At 57.3% G+C, this 20,002-nt stretch overlaps 1 protein-coding gene across 3 annotated transcripts; it reads right to left on the reverse strand.

The window, feature by feature from the left end:
* Positions 1-1,133: 1,133 nt before the first annotated feature.
* LOC309596135 (zinc-binding protein A33-like) lies at positions 1,134-10,019 on the reverse strand. 3 transcript variants are annotated; one of them, XR_014229455.1, is made up of 8 exons: positions 9,967-10,019; positions 9,121-9,395; positions 8,385-8,480; positions 6,396-6,629; positions 5,970-5,989; positions 5,074-5,189; positions 4,324-4,965; positions 1,134-1,211 (listed from the first exon to the last, which is right to left on the reverse strand). XR_014229455.1 is itself a non-coding variant. In XM_082323928.1 (7 exons), the coding sequence occupies exons 2-7, from the start codon at positions 9,391-9,393 to the stop codon at positions 4,421-4,423; spliced, it is 1,281 nt and encodes a 426-aa protein (XP_082180054.1). In that variant the 5' UTR covers positions 9,394-9,395; positions 9,967-10,019; the 3' UTR covers positions 3,928-4,420. The 3 variants fall into 3 exon arrangements, 2 of the variants coding, with proteins under 2 accessions (XP_082180054.1, XP_082180053.1); XM_082323928.1 differs by lacking the exon at positions 1,134-1,211 and having other exon boundaries at positions 3,928-4,965; positions 6,396-6,626; XM_082323927.1 differs by lacking the exon at positions 1,134-1,211 and having other exon boundaries at positions 3,928-4,965.
* Positions 10,020-20,002: the final 9,983 nt, after the last annotated feature.

Consider the following 20,002-nt stretch of genomic DNA (forward strand, 5'->3'; position numbering starts at 1 on the left):
GCGTACACCGAAACCCATGCACACGACCGGGACGTTGGCAGCGGGATGGTGACAGTGCTACTCCACGCGTGCCAGTGGCGCTGCCCCCACACCACCGCCAGTGACAGCGGCTCCGGCTCGGTGCGAACCGACTGTGAACACGCTGCGGATGGAGGCGACGGCAGAGCTTCGGGAGCGCGGCGGCACGGCGGGCACAGCCCCGGCCAGCTGCCCGCGCGCCCAGCGAGCGCTGAGCGGATAAATAAGCACGGCCCCACGCTGTGCCCGGTGGGGTTATTAATTACGCACGCTTGCAGACAGCGAAGAAAGAGCCTGAATGAGAACCATGTGCTCATGGCTTCGAAAAGGCATCAAAACTTCTCGTGCGCTCAGCTGCTCTCCTTGCCAAACCCATGGAAGAAATCACCCTGTCCCTCTCCCAGAGCCGTCAGAGGGGCTCCAAGCCACAGAATTTATTTTACCCGACTCCCCCCGGCCCAGTTAGTGAGTTCTTAACCCTGAGAGCGCCGGCAGCGTTGCTCTTCAGCGCGCTCATCTTGGACCACCTCCCTCCTCCATCCCGAAGGAGCAGAAAGTGGCGGTGTCCCTCCATCCCGGGTGGGTGCCCAAATCCCTGCACGTTTCTGCAGAGAGATTTTTAGAACTTGCCATGATGATGGGGTGATGGGGCAGAGCTGGGGACTGCACAGAGGGGCAGCACTGAAGAGAAGAGCTGCGATTGTGGGATCAGACCCCTCCCTGGTGCCAGGAGCTGTGATCAGAGATGGGGCAGCCACGGGCTCCCCGCCACGGCAGCGTACCCGCGCCGGGGACTACTGTGAGCATCAGGGGTCATCGTGCGCCTGAGAGATGAGCAGCGAGCTGGTGAGGTGCGGACAGACGGAGGGATGAATCGCATCGCACCGCTGAGATGTTGGAGAAAATGCATGACCCAAGAGCTGCCCGGAGAGGCCGAGTGTAAGAAGCACAGAGGCTCTGACCTGGGGGGGGGGGGATCCTCTGGCACTCCAAAAATCAAGGGCTTTTGGCATCCTCCACACATTGCAGTCCAAATGTGGCACCGCGCAGGCGGTGGTGGCCTGGACCAGCCCGCCCATGCTGCCATCTAACGGCAGGACGCCGGGGAGGGCTCGCCCCGCCACGACGGGGAATTTTCCATCACAAACACAGGGTAACTGTGGGACCGATGGGACCTTTCCATTGTTGCCGCCCTGCGAAACAAAAGGATCTTATTTTAAAATCTTGCCCCTCTTCCGGCACGTGGGGGGACCCAAGGAAGCAAGGGCTTCCCCAAAGCACAGGATAAAGACACAGACTCGTGGCAGCAGCGGACCAGGGCTGCCGGACGCTGCCCAGACCCAGGCACGGCCATGGGAAAGGCACACTGGGGTGGCTCTGAGGACACCCAGGGACAAAACAACAAGGTAACTTGCAGGGAAAATACAGCCTGGTCCTGGGGCAGATGGCGAGAGCCAGCCCTGGCAGGTGCAGAGCACGGATGCTGGAGCAGAGGAGGGCGCTTCCCCCACTCACCCACCCCGTCCCCTCCTGCCTGAACCCAGGGCCAGGCCCAGCCGGTCACTGCATTCACACCGCGCCCGTGGTTTCTACTCCACGGTGCTACGGTTTATCAGGGAAATGCATTTTTCAGGCAGCATTTAACGGCAGGCAGTATTTCCTCACCAGGCTACCGCTGCACGTACGGCAGCCCAGAGCAGCATTTTCCCCGCACGTAGGAGCTGCCGTACGTGCTGCCTGCAGGGCAGGGGCTCTGCCTGCCCCAGCCTTCCTGCCAGAGCCCTTCCCCGCTGGCAGGCACGGACATTATACCCGAAACGTGGCTGTGCCTGGTAGCAGCATGCCACGGCCGCTGAGTGCAGCCCGGCAGGAGGAGGAGGAAGAAGGACATGCTTCCTCGGGAGCCTGCTCAGCCCAGGGATTTGGGACAAGCAGGTTTTGCTGCTCTCCAGCTCTGCCTTTGGCAAGGGGAAGGTGTAGGAGGTGGCAGCGATGGCACTGGCGCACGTCGCAGTGAGCTGCTCGCAGCCCGTGCCGCCACACCGGCCCACGCGGCACGCGGCAGCGGTGGGCAGCGGGAGCTGGCTGCCACCCTCCTGCCTGCCGGCAGCCGCCGAAGCCCGGCTGCGCTCGCTGCCTGCCAGCGCCTGGCGGATCCGCTCCCGCTTTGGGGACGGCTGCCTGCTGCTGCCCAGCCTTACTTGCCCGCGGTGGCGGGGCAGGTCAGGGAGGCGATGGGTTTCAGCTCCCCCAGCCACAGCTCCCCGCTGAGATCAAGCCAGCCTCACCTTCCCGCAGAGGCTCCCAGCCCTTGGAGGGGGGATGACAGCCCCCTGGGACCGGGACCTCTTCCTGCTCACAGCAGCATTTCCAAGCCAACAGCTCTTTCTTCTCCACTCTTATTTCAGCTGAGGCTGGGGGGCAGTGAGAGGATGAGGCAGGAGCCCCGAGAGGAGGCTCAGAGTCCAGCCCAGGGGCTCAGCAGGGAGGGAGCAGAGCTCACCCACCAGCTAAAGCCCAACTGGGGACCGGGATGGAGCAGAAACCCCTGACAGCCCCTCCAAGCACACCCGACCCCCGAGCAAGGCTGCACAGAGCAGCGGCTTCCCAGTAACTGGGTCCCCTCTGCACCCACCTCCACCCCATGTCTGCAGAGCTGCAGGCTGCTTAGTGCTGCTGCACCGGAGGACACATCTGCCTGCGTCTTGCACGGGTCACCCTGCCCACCGGCTGAGCACAAAGTCTTCTCCTGCCCCAGCACAGGCATCAGGCAATCCCAGAACTGGGTGCTGCAGCGGAGCCTGGCCCTGGCACGCTGCAGTGGTGGTGCGCCATAAGGGGGAATGTCCCCTGTGGCACCGTGGGAGGACGGGACCTCCTGTCCCATCCCTGCTGGGCCGGGGGATGACCAGCGAAGGACTTGCTTTGGCCAGTGTCCCTGTGCCCAGCTGTTGGAGCTGGAAAGCCCTCGTGCCTGGCCCTTCCCACAGCACAGAAAGTTGAGCCTCTGCAGAGGAGGAATTTGCAGGCTCCAGCCAGCGCCAGGGGCTACGCAGGATTGGGGTAGCTCCAGCCTCTGCTTTCATGCTGGAGTGGACTCGAGTGGGATGAACAGGACAATCCCACCCACCCCAGGCACTGCCATCCTCCCCCCCACTCACGGCTCCCACCAGCCAGGCTCGGACCCACCCCAGCACCTCCTGCCTCAAGTCAACTCCGCTGACTCGTGAGCGAGGCCAAGCGAGCTGGGGATGCGGCCAGCACCCCCAGGCATCAACCACAGCAGCCAAATCCACTCAGCTTGCCCCCCCGGCGCCCCCGGCCACCCTCCTGCAGCAGCAGCGCTGCCAGTGGGGCTGACAGGCAAAGAGCCACGCTGGGACGGCTCGTTCCGGGCACTGAAGGCTGCTGGGGCTTTCATGAAGTTGGCCTGAAATGGGACTTTGTGTCTTTCACGTATACAAATCCTTAAGACCCAGGCAGGCCAGAGGAGACTGGATCTTAAAACCCAAGAGCCTAAGGCGGGGCTCAGATAAGCCTCCCCACCCCACAGGGCTGCCAAACCCCCACTGCGTTCCCCGAGCAGCCCGACAGAGGCAGAGGGGAAGCAAAAGGCCAGGAGCCACCGCAAGATGTGCAGGGAGTGCTCCCAGGGAAGGGCCGGGTGAGAGCAATGGCTCTTCGTGCCTCCTGTGCTGCAGGCAGAGGGAAGGAGCCTGGCCTGGAGCAGGGGTCAGCTCTGTGCCCCCAGGCTCTGCTACACCCCAGTGCAATAGATTCCCCCCCAGCATGCAAGCCCTGAGCAGGTCCAGCAAGCACTGGTCTTTCTAATGAGCTTTAATGGTGCCGGAGTTGAGGGGAGGCAGCGCCGCAGGCCCTGGTGGGTCCCACGCTGTGCACCGAGCTCCCTCTGCTGCTGGCCCGCAGCCCTTCCCCACAAAGCTCTTGGAGCAGAGGAAGCCCGCGCTCCCCTGGGACATGGAGCTGAGCATCAAGAGGCACCTGATGATGGTCTGGGACCACCACCTTCTCCTCCCCAGGGTTTATGGGTGGGAGTGCACAGGAACAGGAGGTGCAAGCAGCCTGCGGCCACCTCCACCACAGCTCTGTGGCTTTGGTTACTGAACCGTGCAATGCTCAAGGCAGGGAAGGTTGGTCTTCAAGGGGTGCCAGGCACCCTCAGGAAGGCAGTGCAGCACCCACAGACCATGGCACAGAGAAGGGAGGGCAGGTGGGAGCCGGGAAGACACTCATCCCCCTCCTCCCTCCCAAAACTGAAAGCAAAACAGCCCCTCCAACACCCACCAGGTCCATGTGTGCAAGATGAGCCTGCAGCATGGCCCCGGGCAGCCCACCGGGGAGACAAGGAGCCAGGCTGCTGCCTCCAAAGCACCCCTGTCCCTCACAGGGCCAGGTGGCAGAGGCGCATGGGCTCCATGTTGTCCCTCCCATCGCTGAAACAGGTGCTGAAGAAGGGGCAGTATCTCTCTGCAGAGAGCTGGTGGAAGGTGAAGAGGTGGGACATGTCCCCGGCATCGAAGAAGGCAACAGTGCGCTCCTGGCAGTCGAGGAAGACCCCCACTTTCCGGGGCGGCCGGCGAGGAGTCAGGCGCACCCAGGGGGTGGTGGTGGCCCAGTACTCTGTCTTGTTCCGCAGGCGAAGCGTCCAGTAGCCGTTCTCTGGGGACAGCTTGACCTTCGCCGCCCGGTCCACAGCCTCGGCAGCCACCCCCAGGTCCCACTTGGTTTTGCTGCCCACCCAGACCTCCCAGTAGTGCTGGCCGCTGTCGAAGGTCCGTGAGGCCAGGACGTTGACGCACTGACAGAAGCGCCGGGGGCTGATGGGGACGGGCTGGGCTCGATTCCTCTCTGTCACTGCTGTCAGGTCTCTGGAGAAGACCAGGTTGGGGTGGGCTGACTCAGGGTCGAAGGTGAGCGGGGCAGGAGCTGTGGAGACATTGAGCACAGCATTTTACCGGTTGCATATTCCTTCTGCAGAGCATCCCCAGCCCCGCCACCACCCAGCACATCCATCCCTCACGCCGATCCGCTCACTGGGGCAGATGGACTGCAGCATCTGTCTCCAGAAGATGTACTGCAAAGGGCCGCTGCGGCTGTCCCTGTAGCGCTCCAGGTCAAAGGCAGGCTGGGTCTCGACACGCACCGAGGGCCTGGGGCAGAGAGAGCAGGAGTCAACCCCTCTGCCACGCCACTAGCAAGGCACACGGGAAGAGCGCGGTCAGGACTGCAGCATGCTACCGCACAAGACGGATTTGTTAAAGACGGGACACAAACCTCCCTGGCAGCTGCTTGCTCCCCCTGATGTGGCGCTACCCCTGGCATGGCAAGGGGCTCAGGGCAGAGGTGTTGCGGACCGAGACAGATCTGGCAGCACCGCTCGTGGAGCGGTGACTCACGGCAGATCAGCACCTAGCACACCCAAGCAGGACTCCTGCATGGGTGAACAGGCCAGGCCTGCGGAGCCGGGCTGCATCCCACTGTGGCCCCCAGGGAGGGGACAGGGACATGCTCCCCTATAGCAGTTCTGGCCCTCAGCTACTCGCAGGCTCAGACAATCCTGCACCTTGGGGTCAGTTTTGCAGCCCTGTGTGTTGTAAGAAGCTAAGAAAGGGCAGGGAGAAGCCAAAGCACCCAAAGCCTGTGGCATCAGCCTTGTTCTCGCTTGCAGCAAGCATGGCTCTTGCACCCATTCCAAACCAGCACATCTCCATCCGCTCTTCCAGCCCCGCTGTCTCAACACGCATGCTCCCTGGGGAGAGCATCCAACATGTGCTGGGGACCAGCCCCCACCTAGCACAGCACCAGCAGCTCACTGAGCTATTTGTGATGCTTTTAAAACTTGAGATAAGATTCCTCCCTATGTGGTCCCAGCCAGGGACAGAGATAAGCTCCTGCAAAGGGAAACAGCTTCTTTCATGCCAGACACATACCTGATATCCAGGCTCTCCACCTGCAGTGAGGAGCAGAGAGAATTAGCAGTCACTGTCTGTAATTCATGCAGCTGTGAAAAAAGCTCCCTGTTCTGCCTCCTGCTGTCACACAGCACAGAGATAGGAAACCAACCTGCCAGGACCCCCACCCTGGGGGAAACTGCCGGGGCACTGCAGCCAAGGCAATTTCACAGCAGTGACAGAGAAGGAGGAAGGCTCCCAAGACCCACCACACTGGAGAGATCACCATATCCCTTGTGGCTAAAGCCTTCAGGCTCCAAGGGATTGGGTAGATAATCTGGAGGGAAGGCAGTGAGAATAACTTCCAGGTACAGCCTAGTGCTGTCATTTAAGACTCTCCCCATCCCAAATTCAGATCCTGAAACACCCCTCAGCCTCCTGCCAGGGTCAGCCAAGCACGCTTACCTCCAGCAACGACACCTCTTCCATCTTGCTCAGGGTCTGCTCTATGCGCTTTATGTCCTGCTGCAGCACCGACATCCCCTCCTCCAGCCGGTGGACGTCCCTGTGCAGCCGTGCCAGTGACTGCTCTTCCTTTTCACCCAGCTCTGCCAGCACAGCTCTCTCCTCTTCCTCCAGAATCTGATGAAGGCGGGCAAACTCTGCACGGATCTTGAAGGTCAGCTCCCCAGACACCTTCTGAGCAGAGGGAAAAGGCAGAATCCGAGTGTGGCAGCTAAAACACAAGTAGGTGCACGGGATGGCTGGGCCCGTTAATCTGCTTAGAGAGTCCTGGAAATCAGTCTCGGACATACCCGCAACTTTTTGGATGGAGAACAGGACACAAGGACAACTTTCAAGGCTGCAGAGCCAAAGGGGGGGGGGGGGGGGCAGGAAAAAAAAACCAAAACGAAACCACACAAACCCAAGCTCTACCAATGGCTTGGTCACCTTAACTAGAAATCCTTGCACACAGCCACAGTGGGAGCCCACAGCCCTCTCCCACACCACCAGGAATTTGCTTGTGTGCAAGACCGGAGCTCTTCTGCTTTTCTGAAGCTGCAGACTCAGCTGTTCAGGTTAGTTGGGATTTATTTCACATCATGCCAGACCCTAGGCAGAGCTGCCCAACACTGGTAACTTGCTCTTTTTCTCTGATGCCTCCCTCTCTCAGGGCTCCTGTTTGTATGGGAGAGACGGGGGAGCTGCAGGAACTAATCTCTGTAGTTAAGGCTGACAAAATCCCATTCCGCTCTTTTCAGAGGTCACTTTTTTCCAGTTGTTTAGTCAGCCAGCCGACCTTGTGGTGCTCTCACTGCCTTCCTGCCTGTTTACAAGAAACAGCCAATGACTCTTCATTTTCCCAGTCTTTAAGCTTTTAATCTCTAAGTGCAACCTTGGCCCTCATTATTTTCTTGAGGAGCGCTTCCTGAAACACACATCCCTTTCTACCAGCAGGAAACCTGTCTCCCCTAGAGTACATCTGAAGCTTCACCAGCCAGCACAGCACTCCAGCCTCCCTCTGCTCTAGCAGGTGCTCGTGCTGACACACCAGAACCACAGAGGACATGCAGGGCCTCCCCGTTCAGATCCGCAATTTGCTCCTCGACTCCTGAAGCACCTCTTAGTCAGCTCTTTCACTGCAATGGGACATCAGCCGCACATGTGTATTTGCTAACACTTCTTCATTAACCTCAAAGGTGTATTCCAAACCTGGCAGTGGGATAGAGGTATGAAACACACTGCAGGCAGGGGAGATCAGAGACTCCAGTCAGAAGGCAGGGTCCCATCAGTTTTATCTCACCTCTGAACTACTTGTGTTTTCCTTAAACCCTCCTTCCTTGGCTTGTAATACTTTTCACACCACTCAAGAAGGAAGTGTAGTCAGCCTGTGGCTGTTCTTGCTTCTTTGATCAGTGACAAGGAGGCAGCCTGGTGCCACTCAAACCTAGAGAGAGCACTCAGGCTCCTCACATCATCTCAGAGCTTCGCAGCGAATCTAAACATGGTCCTTGTGACAAGGCTACTGCTCTCTGCAGTGCCGACACTGCTGCTGACCCAGCTCCTTCAGCTTTGCTGCCAACCCTTCAGACATACAAGAGGATTTTAGAGCTTCCAAGAATTAATCCCCTGCCAAAGTGGCAGCGCTGCAGGGCCAGAACAGGCTGCTCTGCTGACAGCTCTCACCACTCACCCTATTTCAGCTCTGCTGCACCAACACACCTTGTAAACACTGCATTAATGAGTGGTTAATGCCTCTTCCCAAAGCCTCCACTGAATATTCAGTAGTGATGGGCTTTGGCCTACATGCAGGGGAGATTGTTCAGATCCCTACATAATTATTTGCCTAATTTTTTACAGGAAGCTGAGCTAAATATCAGCTGAAGTGATACGCAGACCCTCTATGAGCATTAACCCAGGGGCTGTACAAAAAGCAGTATCACAGGGCATTACCGTCAGGCCACAGATATCTTCCTGCGTCGCACGCTTCCTCCGCAAGAAGTTCTCCATCTCCTTCTGACGAGCTTGCAAAGCATCTTCCAGGCGCTTCTGCAGGAACGAGGAAAAGAAGGTGAGGAGACCTTTTCACTACTCTGCTGTGATTCAGGAGCAATCCCAGTTCCTGAGGCCAGCATTACACAGAGGCTGTGACAAAGATTTCTTATAAAGGCAGTAAGGAGAAGCAAGCACCTGATGCACAGGCTTGAGAACTATATATATATATATATATATATGTGTGCACATAATGAAACAAATTTATTTTTAGGACTGGGAGCTGCAGCCTGGGATATCTGTTTGCAGAAGGTTTAAAACCTGTGTGCTGTGAACTGACCTGTGCAGGGACTGGCCCCTCAAGCAGCACAGCCGGCACAAGCAGCCCTCACCCCCAGCTGCGTGGTCCCTATGTCAGAAACAACCAGGCTGCAATGGAAGTCGGGCACAGCAGCGAGGGAAACAAATGCAAGAAAAGAAAAAGTGTCCAAAAGACAGACGGCTGGAAGGAAATAGGGAGAGGGAATGAGTCAGGAAGAGACACAGATGCCACTGCACTCGGGCCAGGTGAGGCACACATGGGGCTCCCTGGCAGAGGAACCGACTGCGGGAGGACGGGGCAGTGGGCTCTTGCTACCCGCACAGGGCTGATGCGGTGCCCGTCCCCTTCTCCCCAAGCCGAGCAGAAGCCACTCACCTGCATCTTGTGCCGGTGCTCCGTGGAACCACAGCGTCGCACCTTCTCCACCAGCCCCGACAGCAGGTAGTGAGTGCGGAAAGCCCGGCTGGGGAACTCGCGGCGGCACTGGGGGCAGGAGGGGACGCGGGTGCAGCTCTCCCAGTAGCTCTGGATGCAGGCCTTGCAGAAGTGGTGCATGCAGTCCAGCATGACAGGCTCGCTGAAGAGCTCGCAGCAGATGGCACACGTCAGCTCCTCCCTCAGGCTCCGGTCCTGGCTCCTGCCTGCCATCCCTGCGGGCACACGGGTCCCACCCTGAGTTTCCTGCCACCACCATCCCAAAATCCCCTTCCTCCTTCTCTCTGGGCTAGGGTGGACTTCAGCCTCTCCTCATGCTGGGCTCTGCTGGGTGCTCTGCGGCAGGACTTGGTTACCAGACCTGGGGCAGGAGGCACAGGGCCTGCCCAGGTGCCGCACTGGGTGCACCCAGCCCTGGAAAGCCCCGAACAGTGGGAATTGCAGAGAAGCCCCGGCAAAGGGTCGGTCCCTTTGCAGAGTAACAGCCGCCTGCTTCCTGTTACTTCAGCAAAACTGCTGACAGGGCCTAACAGGCCGCGTGCCCCCGACAGGGCCCAAGGGAGGGGGTCCCCCGGCTCAGGCACAGCAAGCAGCCGCCCTACAGCCTGGGGAGCCCTGGGGCGAACCCCGGAGCCCGGCGGCGCCGTGCGCTGCGGCCCCCCGGCTGCCAGGGGGCTCAGCCCCGGGCTGGCGAGAGCCCGCTGCGGGCCCGAGCCTCGGGGTGCGCGCCCCGGCCTGCACCCCCCGCTCCCCGGGGCACAGCCCCGGCCTCCCCGCGGCACCCACCGTGCTCACGCCACCGCACCGCACCCCGCAGCCCGCAGCCTACGAGTTTTGAGCCTCCCTCCCGCCCCGCTCGCTGACTGACGTCCGCCTCGACCAATCGGCGCGCGGATGCGCCGCCCGCCCGCCCGCTCATTGGACGAGAGCTGAGACCGGGAGGCTGGGCGGGGCTCCGGCATGTGACGTGCTCACGTGTGCGCCCGGGGGGGACGGCTGCTGGGGCCTCGCGCGCCGCCGCGGGGGGCGCGCGTGCTGCGCACCGGGCGCTGCACGGCGCTGCACGGCGCTGCACGGCATTACACTGCATTGCACTGCATTGCATTGCATTACACTGCATTGCACTGCATTGCATTGCATTGCATTGCACTGCACTGCATTGCATTACACTGCATTGCACTGCATTGCATTGCATTGCATTGCATTACACTGCATTGCACTGCATTGCATTGCATTGCACTGCCCTGCCCCGCTGCTGCATTCAGCAATGACAGCGTGGAAATGAGCCCCGGGGGGAAATACCTTCCCCTCTCTTCCCTAGTTTCCCTTCGCCAGAGGTCTGAAGCTTGCAGGAACTAAGCCAGCTCTGCAAGTCGCAGGACCTTTGACGAGCAGCTCAGACCGATGCTTTGGGGTCACAGCTTCAGGTTTCGCTCAGGAATCACAAGGGCTGCAGGCTTGTTGGCAAAAGGAAGAAGGAAGGGTTTTCATCCTTGTGTGGTCAGCTGATGCTGGGCCCTGGGATGTTGCAGCAAACACTGGCGGACATCTGAGAAAAGTCACAAGAGCTGTCAATACTAGAAGTAAAAGCAAAGAAAACCAAAAGGAGGGAACACTCAGGGACAAGCAGCTGTTGCAGAGGCTGTCTCTCTCCTAACCGCTGCTAGAATCAGAGCATCCCCCCAAAAGGGAGATGTGCCAGGGAGTGTCCAGCTACTGCCCTCCTCCTGCTGCTCTGCGTTTTCTCACCAGTAGCGCAGTGCAATTAATGCAGAAAAACGTTTCCTCTCATCTTCGTTTGCTTGTCTGAGGGATTTTCCCAGGCTTTCACTTGCCCTGTGCATGCGTGCTCACTGGCATGTGGCCACAGCAGCCCAGCTTGTAGGCGTCAGCCTCCCCCTTGTCCCCGCCAGCCCCTCGGGGTCATGCACTCAGCCCCAGCCCCACGCCAATGTTTGGACTTTGAGCATCGCTGACTACAAGAGGAGCGATTGGTCCTGGGGGATGCTGGCCATGGCAGGCAAGATGCACCCTGGGCAACCTCCTGCAACCACCCGGGCACAAAGCAGTGCTGAGCTGAAGCTCCTCGTTGCTCCCCATTGCTCTGCAGAGCCCTGGCATAGGCAGTGCGAATGCTGGAGTGTGTGTGGTGGGCTGAGGGTGCCCCCGGGGGAAAGCACGGAGCTCCAGGGGGTGCTGTGGACAAGGGGGGGTATGTGGGCTGCTGTGAAAGTGCTCTGAGGCCTCTGAGCGGCCAAACAAGTGGCATCCGTGGACACCAACAAGGTCAGGCCATGCCCAAATATGCTGCCAGCCCCAACATGGTTATTCTGGGGGCTCAGGACCTGCTCCAGCTGGTTAAGCAAGGCAGGGTTTGGCTGCACCCTCCTGCTCCAGTCCCCGTGGTGGCAGTGGGACAGGGATGCTCAGCCCCTGCTGCTCGCCAGGCGCTGGGGGATGGGAAGCACTCCCCGGGCAGGAATTGTTTCCAGTAGGCTGAACGTGCTCCCATTGCTGTCTTTTTCCCCTCTCCACTGCTCAACTCAGCGGGGTCCCCATGGGAATGTCACTAGGACGGTGACACCGGGACCCAGGGATGACACAGGGATCCAGGGATGACTGAATAATCTTGACTTAGCTGTGACTTAATGCACCAAAACCTCACTCCCCACATTTACGGAGTTTTGTGCTTCCGCGAGACTGGATCTCACCATGCGAACGGGCCGGGGCTTGCTGGGAGCAGTGACCGCCGCCAGCCCAGCGTGCTGCAGCCACTGTGCGAGTGGGTAGCGCCTGCGCAGCGGGAGAGCGGATGGCGTTACGTATCATCCTCCCACCACGCACCAGCAATCCCCAAGACATAGCTGGCTTTGAACTCGTGTATTTTGGATAGCAGCTGAATCATCTGCTTAGACGCATCCTTTTGAGAGGGAAATGGCTTTGTCATCCGTGTCCAGCCTCTGATCTCCTGGCTTTGCCACCATTTCTCCAGCATTACAGACTATGCACAGACACACACATATACGCACACACAAGCCAGCAGACAAGACACCCAGCCCAGGACACGCAGCCCGGGGTGAGCCACGGTGCTGCTCCCTGACCTGTTGCAGCTTGCAGAGATATGATCTATTATTTGTACCGCTCTGCACAGAGGTAAAAGCATCAATAATTGCTTTTCAGCAGAGATTTGGAATGTGCTGCGAAAGGTTACGTTCCCCCAGCAGCCCGAGCCATCAGTGCTGGGAGATCTCCCCGTGAATCAGCACCTGTGGTATGTTTGGAGAGCTCATCCCTCCCCGTGAGGCTGGTTACGGAGCCCAGGGAGATGGCAGCCTCCAGCCTGCACCTCCATGCACCCCACGGCAGCTGCAGCCCTGTTGTTTGGAGAAGGTGAGTCCCTCTGTACCCAGATAACTGAAGCTTCAGCCTTAAACAGCAGAATTTGGGATAGCTCAGCTGGTGTTGAGCTCCACCATCAGCTCCCCTGTTAGCCCCAGCTGGAGCCTGGTCCTGGGCACTCTGTGCAGTGTGAGCAGCAGGAGCGTCCCCCCGCTGCGGCTCCGGGCTGGGGCCATGGCAGCGGATACCCTGCCCCCAGGGCTGGCTTGGGGCTGCGGGATGCTGCTCTCATGGGAGCAATGCTCTGCACCAGGGCATGGCGCTGCCAGCTGAGTCCCGGTGCTGCAGGACACCCCGCAGCACCCAAGGGAGTCCTGAACCCCCTGATGTCTTGACTCAATTTTCCCAAATAACTCCGCTCGCTGCTGACAGGACCGATAGCCCATGTAAAATTGCTCGTCTCCATCTTTGCAGGTTTGAGCTGCAAATGCAGGTTTCGGAGCCAAAGGAGGAGCAGCACCATTTTACCACACGCTGCACTAATCCATCAATCACAGACGAAAGTTCTAATACAGGCGGGGATGCCCTCGTCGTGGCCATTTAACTTTCTGCAACATCAACTATGAGATCTAAAGCTAACAGAGAGTGGCAGTCATTTCCCAATGAACACGTCTCTTGTCTGCGGATTGAAAACACACGCCCAAGCGTCCCCCAGTCTCGAATTGTTGTTTAAGTGCTCCTGGCATCTCCTTCCTTTCAGCACTCGCTTCAGTTGGCAATGTAATGTTTTTCTTTCTTTTTTTAGCATATTCCTCTTGGGAGGCTCCAAGCTCTGGGCTGGGACCTGAGAACGCCGTGTTTGGAGAGCCTGATTATGCACTGGGGAGATGAAGGATAACGTGCGTTAGGAAGGGTCTGGCCGAAAGCTCATGGATTGAGTCCAAACCCCTTCGCAGTTCTCCGCTCTGTGCAGTAAACATGTATTCTTAGAGAACGGGTGTCAGAGGCACCGTTTGGCCTTGCAGAAGGAGGGAGATGAAGGGGGGAGCATAGTGGGTCCGGCTGCCGGAGGGCTTCACCCGTGATACACGAGTGGAAGGGGAAGAAACTGCTGATCCGCAGTATCGGTCCCTTGTGTCAGCTCTCCAAATGTAGGCAGAAAAGCTTGACGGGTTGAGAAGCTTTGCATTTTGATTTCCCTTTTTCACTTTGTTTTGAGTACAAATAAACACCGAGGACTTCGATTCCTCCAGGTCCCTCTCTCCCCCACGGCTCTGCCTGAGCGGTGCCCGGCCGCGGGACAGGGGAGGGGGCAGAGGGGTAAATTGGGGCTGGAGCACTCGGGTCCTGCACCGGGGAGGTGCTGGGCAGCCCCTCAGCAGGTGACTCCTGTGCTCGCTGGGCTGTGCCCCCCTGCACCCACCGGCCCGTCCCCTGTAGAGTGGAAACTCGGGGGCAGGGGGTCCCCCAGCCACGGACGTCGGGGCGAGACGGCGGTTTTGGTGTGGCTGTAAGGGAACAAAGAGCAGCAGCACTTGGCAATTCCCAGCTCAGCTGCCTGCTGGGGTTTGAAAGTCCACACGTGGGAGTTTGTTTTAAACACAGTTGAAAGACTTACCAGTCCTATCCTCTGTCCTGACCCTGGGACCCTTCGGCGGTCCTTATTTCCACATTTCAGACACCGAGTTGAATTAAATCTGGTCTTTTCCATGTGCTGACCTGGACAAGCCCCAGGGGAAAGACTATGGGAGTGAGGATGGGGCAGCCTGGAGCCAGCCCTTCCCACGGCCCATGGCATCCCTGGCCAGGAGGGAGCGTGGTGCTGCCGGTCCAGGAGAAATCCCCAGACTCCCCATGTCCCCAGAAGCAGGCTGCACCCCAGGAGGTTCTGCTTCGGTGGGGTCCCGCCAGCTCTCTCCTGCGCTGAGACCAGGAGGGAGGAAGAAATGGAAAGGGAAAGCGGCAAACAGGAAGAAAAACATGAAAGAAGAAGGGATGAGGTGAATCAAGGTAACAGCTGCATCACCATTAACAAATATTATGCATCCCTCCATGACCTCAGCTGCAGGGACATGATTTAAAGGCCTCGGTTAGAAAAGCGAGCAGGAAATGAAGCAATGCTCCGAGATATGATATCTTTGGATAAATAGCTGGAGGAGCAGGGTGACCAAAGGGTAGGACATTATTTGCCAGTATTTTCTTCCCAGGCCCAAATGACACCGCTGTCTTGCTAAGGCCAGAGCCTTGTGCTCCGAAGGCATCCGACTGGCCCCAAGTACCCCCATGAAGTGGCAACCGTGATAAGAGCCAGATGGAGATGGTGAGAGTTGTTGAGCAGGTTCGAACCATCCCAAGCATGCCGTGAAAGGACCCAGGTCAAGTAAGACCAGTGATCTAAAGGTTTGTGTCATTTTGTCCCTCGTGTGTCCAGGAGCTCATGGAGAAGGTTGGGAATCAGCATGGAGAAATCCATTTCCTACTGCGTGGAGAGAGGGAGTTTGCACCATGGGACCGGGGCTCTTCTGAGCCCTTGGCTGCTGCATGGCGCTGGGGGCACTGGGGCTGTGGGAGGGTTTAACACACAGCCCACGGGTGATGGTGTGTAGGAAACAGGCCCTGGAACAGGCACAGGAGGATGAATGCCGCTTAATCGTGGCTTTTTTTCCCAGGGATGCTCAAATAGCTCAATTCCTAGGGGCCAGATTCGTATGGCTGGTGAACTTCTCAGCCCAGTCTCCCTCCCCAGGACTCCGCGTGTAAACCATCACGAGCTGGCCTGCCGGGCGGTCTGACACGCTGGGATGTGAGATTCCCCATGCCGCCCCTCCAGGCAGCCAGGAATCCACGTTTGCATTCCACCAGCGTCCTTCAGCTCCCCACACCCAGGCGCCGAAACCAGGAGATTTCTGCAAATATTAACATTTCTGGCTGCCACTTGTTTGCCTGTTTATTCTGAGCTATGCATGAAACCTCTCTGATATTCCACACACAGCACAGGGCTTGGCCAAAAGAGCTTTGTCCTCTCAGCCTTCCCCACGATGGGTCATGCTTCAGCTCCCCAGCCAGCCCGTTGCCTGGGCCCCAGGTGAAGGATGCCCCGTGACGCTCCTCTGCTGCACTTGGATGCCTGGTTCATGGTGAGGCTGCCAAGCATTCACAGACGTGTCAAGCTGCCTCTGCAGGGCCTGAAACATGTGGATTGTTTTGGTTTTTTTCTTTTTGAGGTTTCTGACCTCAGCTCCATCCAGCAGGGACGTGGGAAAGGTCTTCATGAGTCCGTCCTACAAAAATGGGCTGGACAGGCTTGACCACTCAAGGTGCTCGAGTCTTTTGTGGGTTGTCATCCATATTCCACAGTCAGAACACAGTAGCCATGAAATCCAGCCCAGTGGCCATGTCACATCCCCAGATTGCTTTCCCCTGGCTGGTCTGAGGCTGTTTGCTGTATTCATTACTTGCATTAAAGATGCCCACAGAGTCCAGTTCTCTGCAGCACCCCCAAATGTCACATATGAAAATCTTCAGCCCATTCAGTGGAGATGGAGCAAATCTATTTACCATCATGCAGCTTTCAAAAAGCCAAGGGATGTTTCTGTAGAAGACCCTGCAAGAAGAACAAGATCTCTCGGTGCAGCATTTCCTGCAAAGCACAGATTATTGGGCATAAATGTTCCCCCTTGCTATTTGCCTTGGGCTTTGCGATCTGAGAAAGATGCAGATGTGCTCCAAAATCTCACTCATTTTGGAAAAACTTAGACCCATCACTGCTTGCAGCTCAGCAGCCTCAGCCTGGAGGCCCCCTCTTGTGACCCCAGGCAGGATTTAAAAGCAGCTCTTTGCACTTGTCTTTACCTTTCCCCCTTCCATTTTCTTATTGCCACATAGGGAGCATTACCAAAGTGGTCACCAGAAACAAAATGAAAGAAATTCAGTTGCTGTTGAGCGAGATAACCATCTCCTTTAAGGAAAATAATTCCAGTGGCTATGTCTTTGTAAAAAAATCTGGGAGATCCTCAAAAAGATTCTCCTTCTGGAGCTGTTGCCGTAAGAACGAATGTTTGCAAAGGATGCGATGGGTAGGGAGCGGGGAGAGACGTGCCCTCTGTAAGCACATGCTGCCATGCCTGGCCACGCAGGCGATGCCGAGGCGGAGGGGCAGGCCAGCCGAGGAGGAGGGATGCACGGGCGCGATGCTGGTGATGGGGAGGAGCACGGGAGGAGGAGTCCTTTGGCCCCAGGGTGGGAAGGATGGATGGTCAAACTGGTGTGGTCCTAGGAATATTGCACAAATCTTCTGGCCTGTTCCTGGCGTCTGTACCAGCAAGGCTGCGGCAGCACTCGGTTGGGCAGCTCGCTGCCACCGAAGTGCTGTGCCGGAGATGTCCCGAACAGCCCTGGGGCCAGAGCCACCGCAGGAGGCAGCCAGGCTGAAGCCAAGGCCAGAGGCGGGCGGTGGCCTTCGGGAGGCTGCATCTTCTGCCTCCAGTTTTGACAGCACGCTAAACACCGAGAGTGATGATCTTACCATGGGGATGAATTGATCTTTTTCAGAGCCCTGCTCTTTGCTCCCCATTCAAAGTTCACAGACTGACTTATTTGTAAAAGGAGCTAGGCACCTCCTTCCCCCTCCTTTTCCAGGGGAATAAGCCGGGGCACTGACTTGCCCAGGACAGCTGTCAAAACAGGGAATAGCCCACCTCGGAGAAATGGCTTCAGGGCCCCTGCCGCCTTTCCCCTTTCTCTGGCTACCAGGGCAGGCTGCACTCCTCTAGTTCACTCTGCAAAATGACGCACACTGCCCTGGTCCTCAAATGAGGATGTCACAGGAGGCTGCACATCTTCCCAGAGCCAACGTCACCCTGAAGGAATAAGGTTTTCCCCGTGGGAAGCTGAGCACCACATGCTGCAGCGTTCAGAAGCCCTGAGTGCTCACAGAGGTAATGCTGTGCAAAGCTCTATTTCCCCTGGCACCTTTAACGCCTGGGGAGAAATAAGTCTCTTCTCCCTCCAGCATGAAATGGCTTTCGAAGTGGTTTTGCAGGCTCCAGACTCACCTCCCTCATGTGTCTGGTCTGAGCTCTTCAGTGGAGGCAGAGAGGAGACGCTGCTCATCGAATAATAAATTGCAGGCACGCGCTCCCCTGCACAGTTGTTTGGAAAGTGTCCCACACGCCTCGTGCCAAATCTGCTGGCCAGGGAAGCTCAGTGGTATTAGCATGTTCCAGTTAATTAGGGTTGTGAGCCATCCTTTTCATCGCCTGGAAGAGCTGAAAGAAGGACAAACCCAGAGCCCTGCCTTTATAAGGCTTTGTGCTTTCCAGCACGGTCTCTGCCTGGCTTGTGCGTGCTCAGCTCGTACCCTGGGGATGCTGCTCTTTCTCCTGGGGGACTCGGTGTCATACCTATCTCTCAGTGTCAGACGGTGGCTCCGGAGTCACGTTTCTGGGGAACACGGAGCCAAATGGATTCCCAGCCAAATCCCTGGGTCAGTATCAGGAGTGGATCTGACCCTCCTGCCCCGGTGTGAAGAGCCGGTGTGCATTGACACTGCCGCCGGCCCGGCACCGCAGAGCTGAGCACGGCGCGGATAAGCTGCTCCTTGCTGATGGCTAACGTGGGTCCGCACAGGACTAGAAAAGATGGAGCAAGGTAGTGAAGCAGCAAACATGATCCTGCTGCCTCTACAGTGGGGCAAAGCACCGGAGCTCAGCTCCTGGCAACCTGGTGCCTTTTGGCAGCGCCAAGCCCATAGAAAACACGCCATGCCCTCAGTTTTTCCCAGGCACTTGCACTGCCTTTAGTCTTGACACTTACGTGGAGTTTACGCTGGGGCTGCCATCAGCCCATCCAGCTCCGCCTGCTCCCCTTGTCACAACCCAATGTTTACAGCACCGTCTGTCACCTTGAGAGTGACAGGCTGACCCTAGATTTGTAACTTCATCATGGGACTATGAAGCAGGAGTATCCAGCCTGGGAGAGCAAGACCCTGATTGCAGAACGCACTGCCTAAATGATATGGGCAACTTAGAAAGAAATCCCACGGGGCAAAAGTGTCATCCCTCAGCTGTCCTGGCAAGGCTGCCCCGACCGCACATCCAAGCACCCAGTCCCCCGTAGTGCATGTAGCCCACCGCTCCGTGTGTGTGTGTGCTGGAGTGAAGCATTTTTACCGCCTCTTTTATGTACAGGGAACGCAGACACTTCAAGTGATTTGCCCAAAGTCAGACAGGGAGTCTGTGATGGACTGGGAAACACGCTCCTACCCAAAAACTCAGCCAGATTTCTAGCTTATCCGGACAACTGCTGGTGTACCATGTATCATATTTTTGCAATCCCGGCTCTGAAGAGCTTATCTGACTGCAATTATCCTCTTCTGCAGAAGCTGTTTTCTAGCTGGCTCAGTACACAAACAACAAGCAACAACCCTCTAATAAATTAGCAAAGCTTTGAGTGCAGTGACTTGCAGAAATGGCAGCTAAATGCAGGGGCCAGTTCTGGGCTCCGAGGCGCTGGTGTCTGCCCGGGGGAAACCTGCTGAGCTGCCCCACGTCCTTCTGCCCTGACTTGATGATCAAGGGGTGGGAAGGGAGTTGAAGGGGTAAACCCACTTCGGCATTAATCAACTTAATCAAATGAGCCCTGTGGGTTTGCCCCAACTGGAGCCCTGTCCTTATCTGCTCCCGGCTCTGCCAGGAGCTGAAGCATGGTGATGTGAGTCCTTTTTGGTAGGACACAAACCCTGTTAATCTCTTTCCATACAATCTCCTCTTTCCTGGCTCACTGACTCTTGTCCTGCAGACACACTCAACAGCCCCGTCTTCTGCCTGCCCTGGAGGAGCGTGGAGCTGCGGCAACCCAGGCCAACCCAGGCAGCTCGCCTCTCCTCCCGCTTCTCCGGCGCCTCTCACTGCCGTATCGGATCGCTCAGGTATTTCAGCAAAACCTTGTCCCTGATGCTATCTCTGCTCCTCCACTAATTCCAGAAATGTTCATATGGGGACAAAAAGCAGTTATGAAATGAGAACCTGCTTTTAAATTCAGAGAGGGTGCAGACAGCTTTCTATCCGCCCTCCCACCTCCGAGCAGCTTTGTGGCTAATTTAGCTCCCAAATGCATCACAGACTCCCAAATCCACTGCATCCGTGAACTCCAGGGCTCAAATGGAAAAGGGGCTTTTGTGTTACCACAACATGCTGATGCTTCTGAGGCTGCTCAGCAAAACACAGGCTTGACACCGCAGGAAGGAGCAGTGGAAATATTTTGGTTACACGCAGGTGGAATTAAACAGATGTTTGAAAAATGAAAAGCTGCTTTTTTAAGTATGTCAGTGTTGCTGCTCCAGATGAAGCAGGATGAACTGGAGCATCTGGAAGCCTTGGTAACAGATTTCTTAGAGATTTCTCCCAGGGAGCAATCAGATAATATGCCTTTCTTTTATGACAGAAGTTGAGCTACAGAGTATGGCTTACAGCTGCAAGGTGTT

Source organism: Platalea leucorodia (assembly GCF_965183815.1).
Source record: "Platalea leucorodia genome assembly, chromosome: 11".
NCBI lineage: Eukaryota > Metazoa > Chordata > Aves > Pelecaniformes > Threskiornithidae > Platalea > Platalea leucorodia.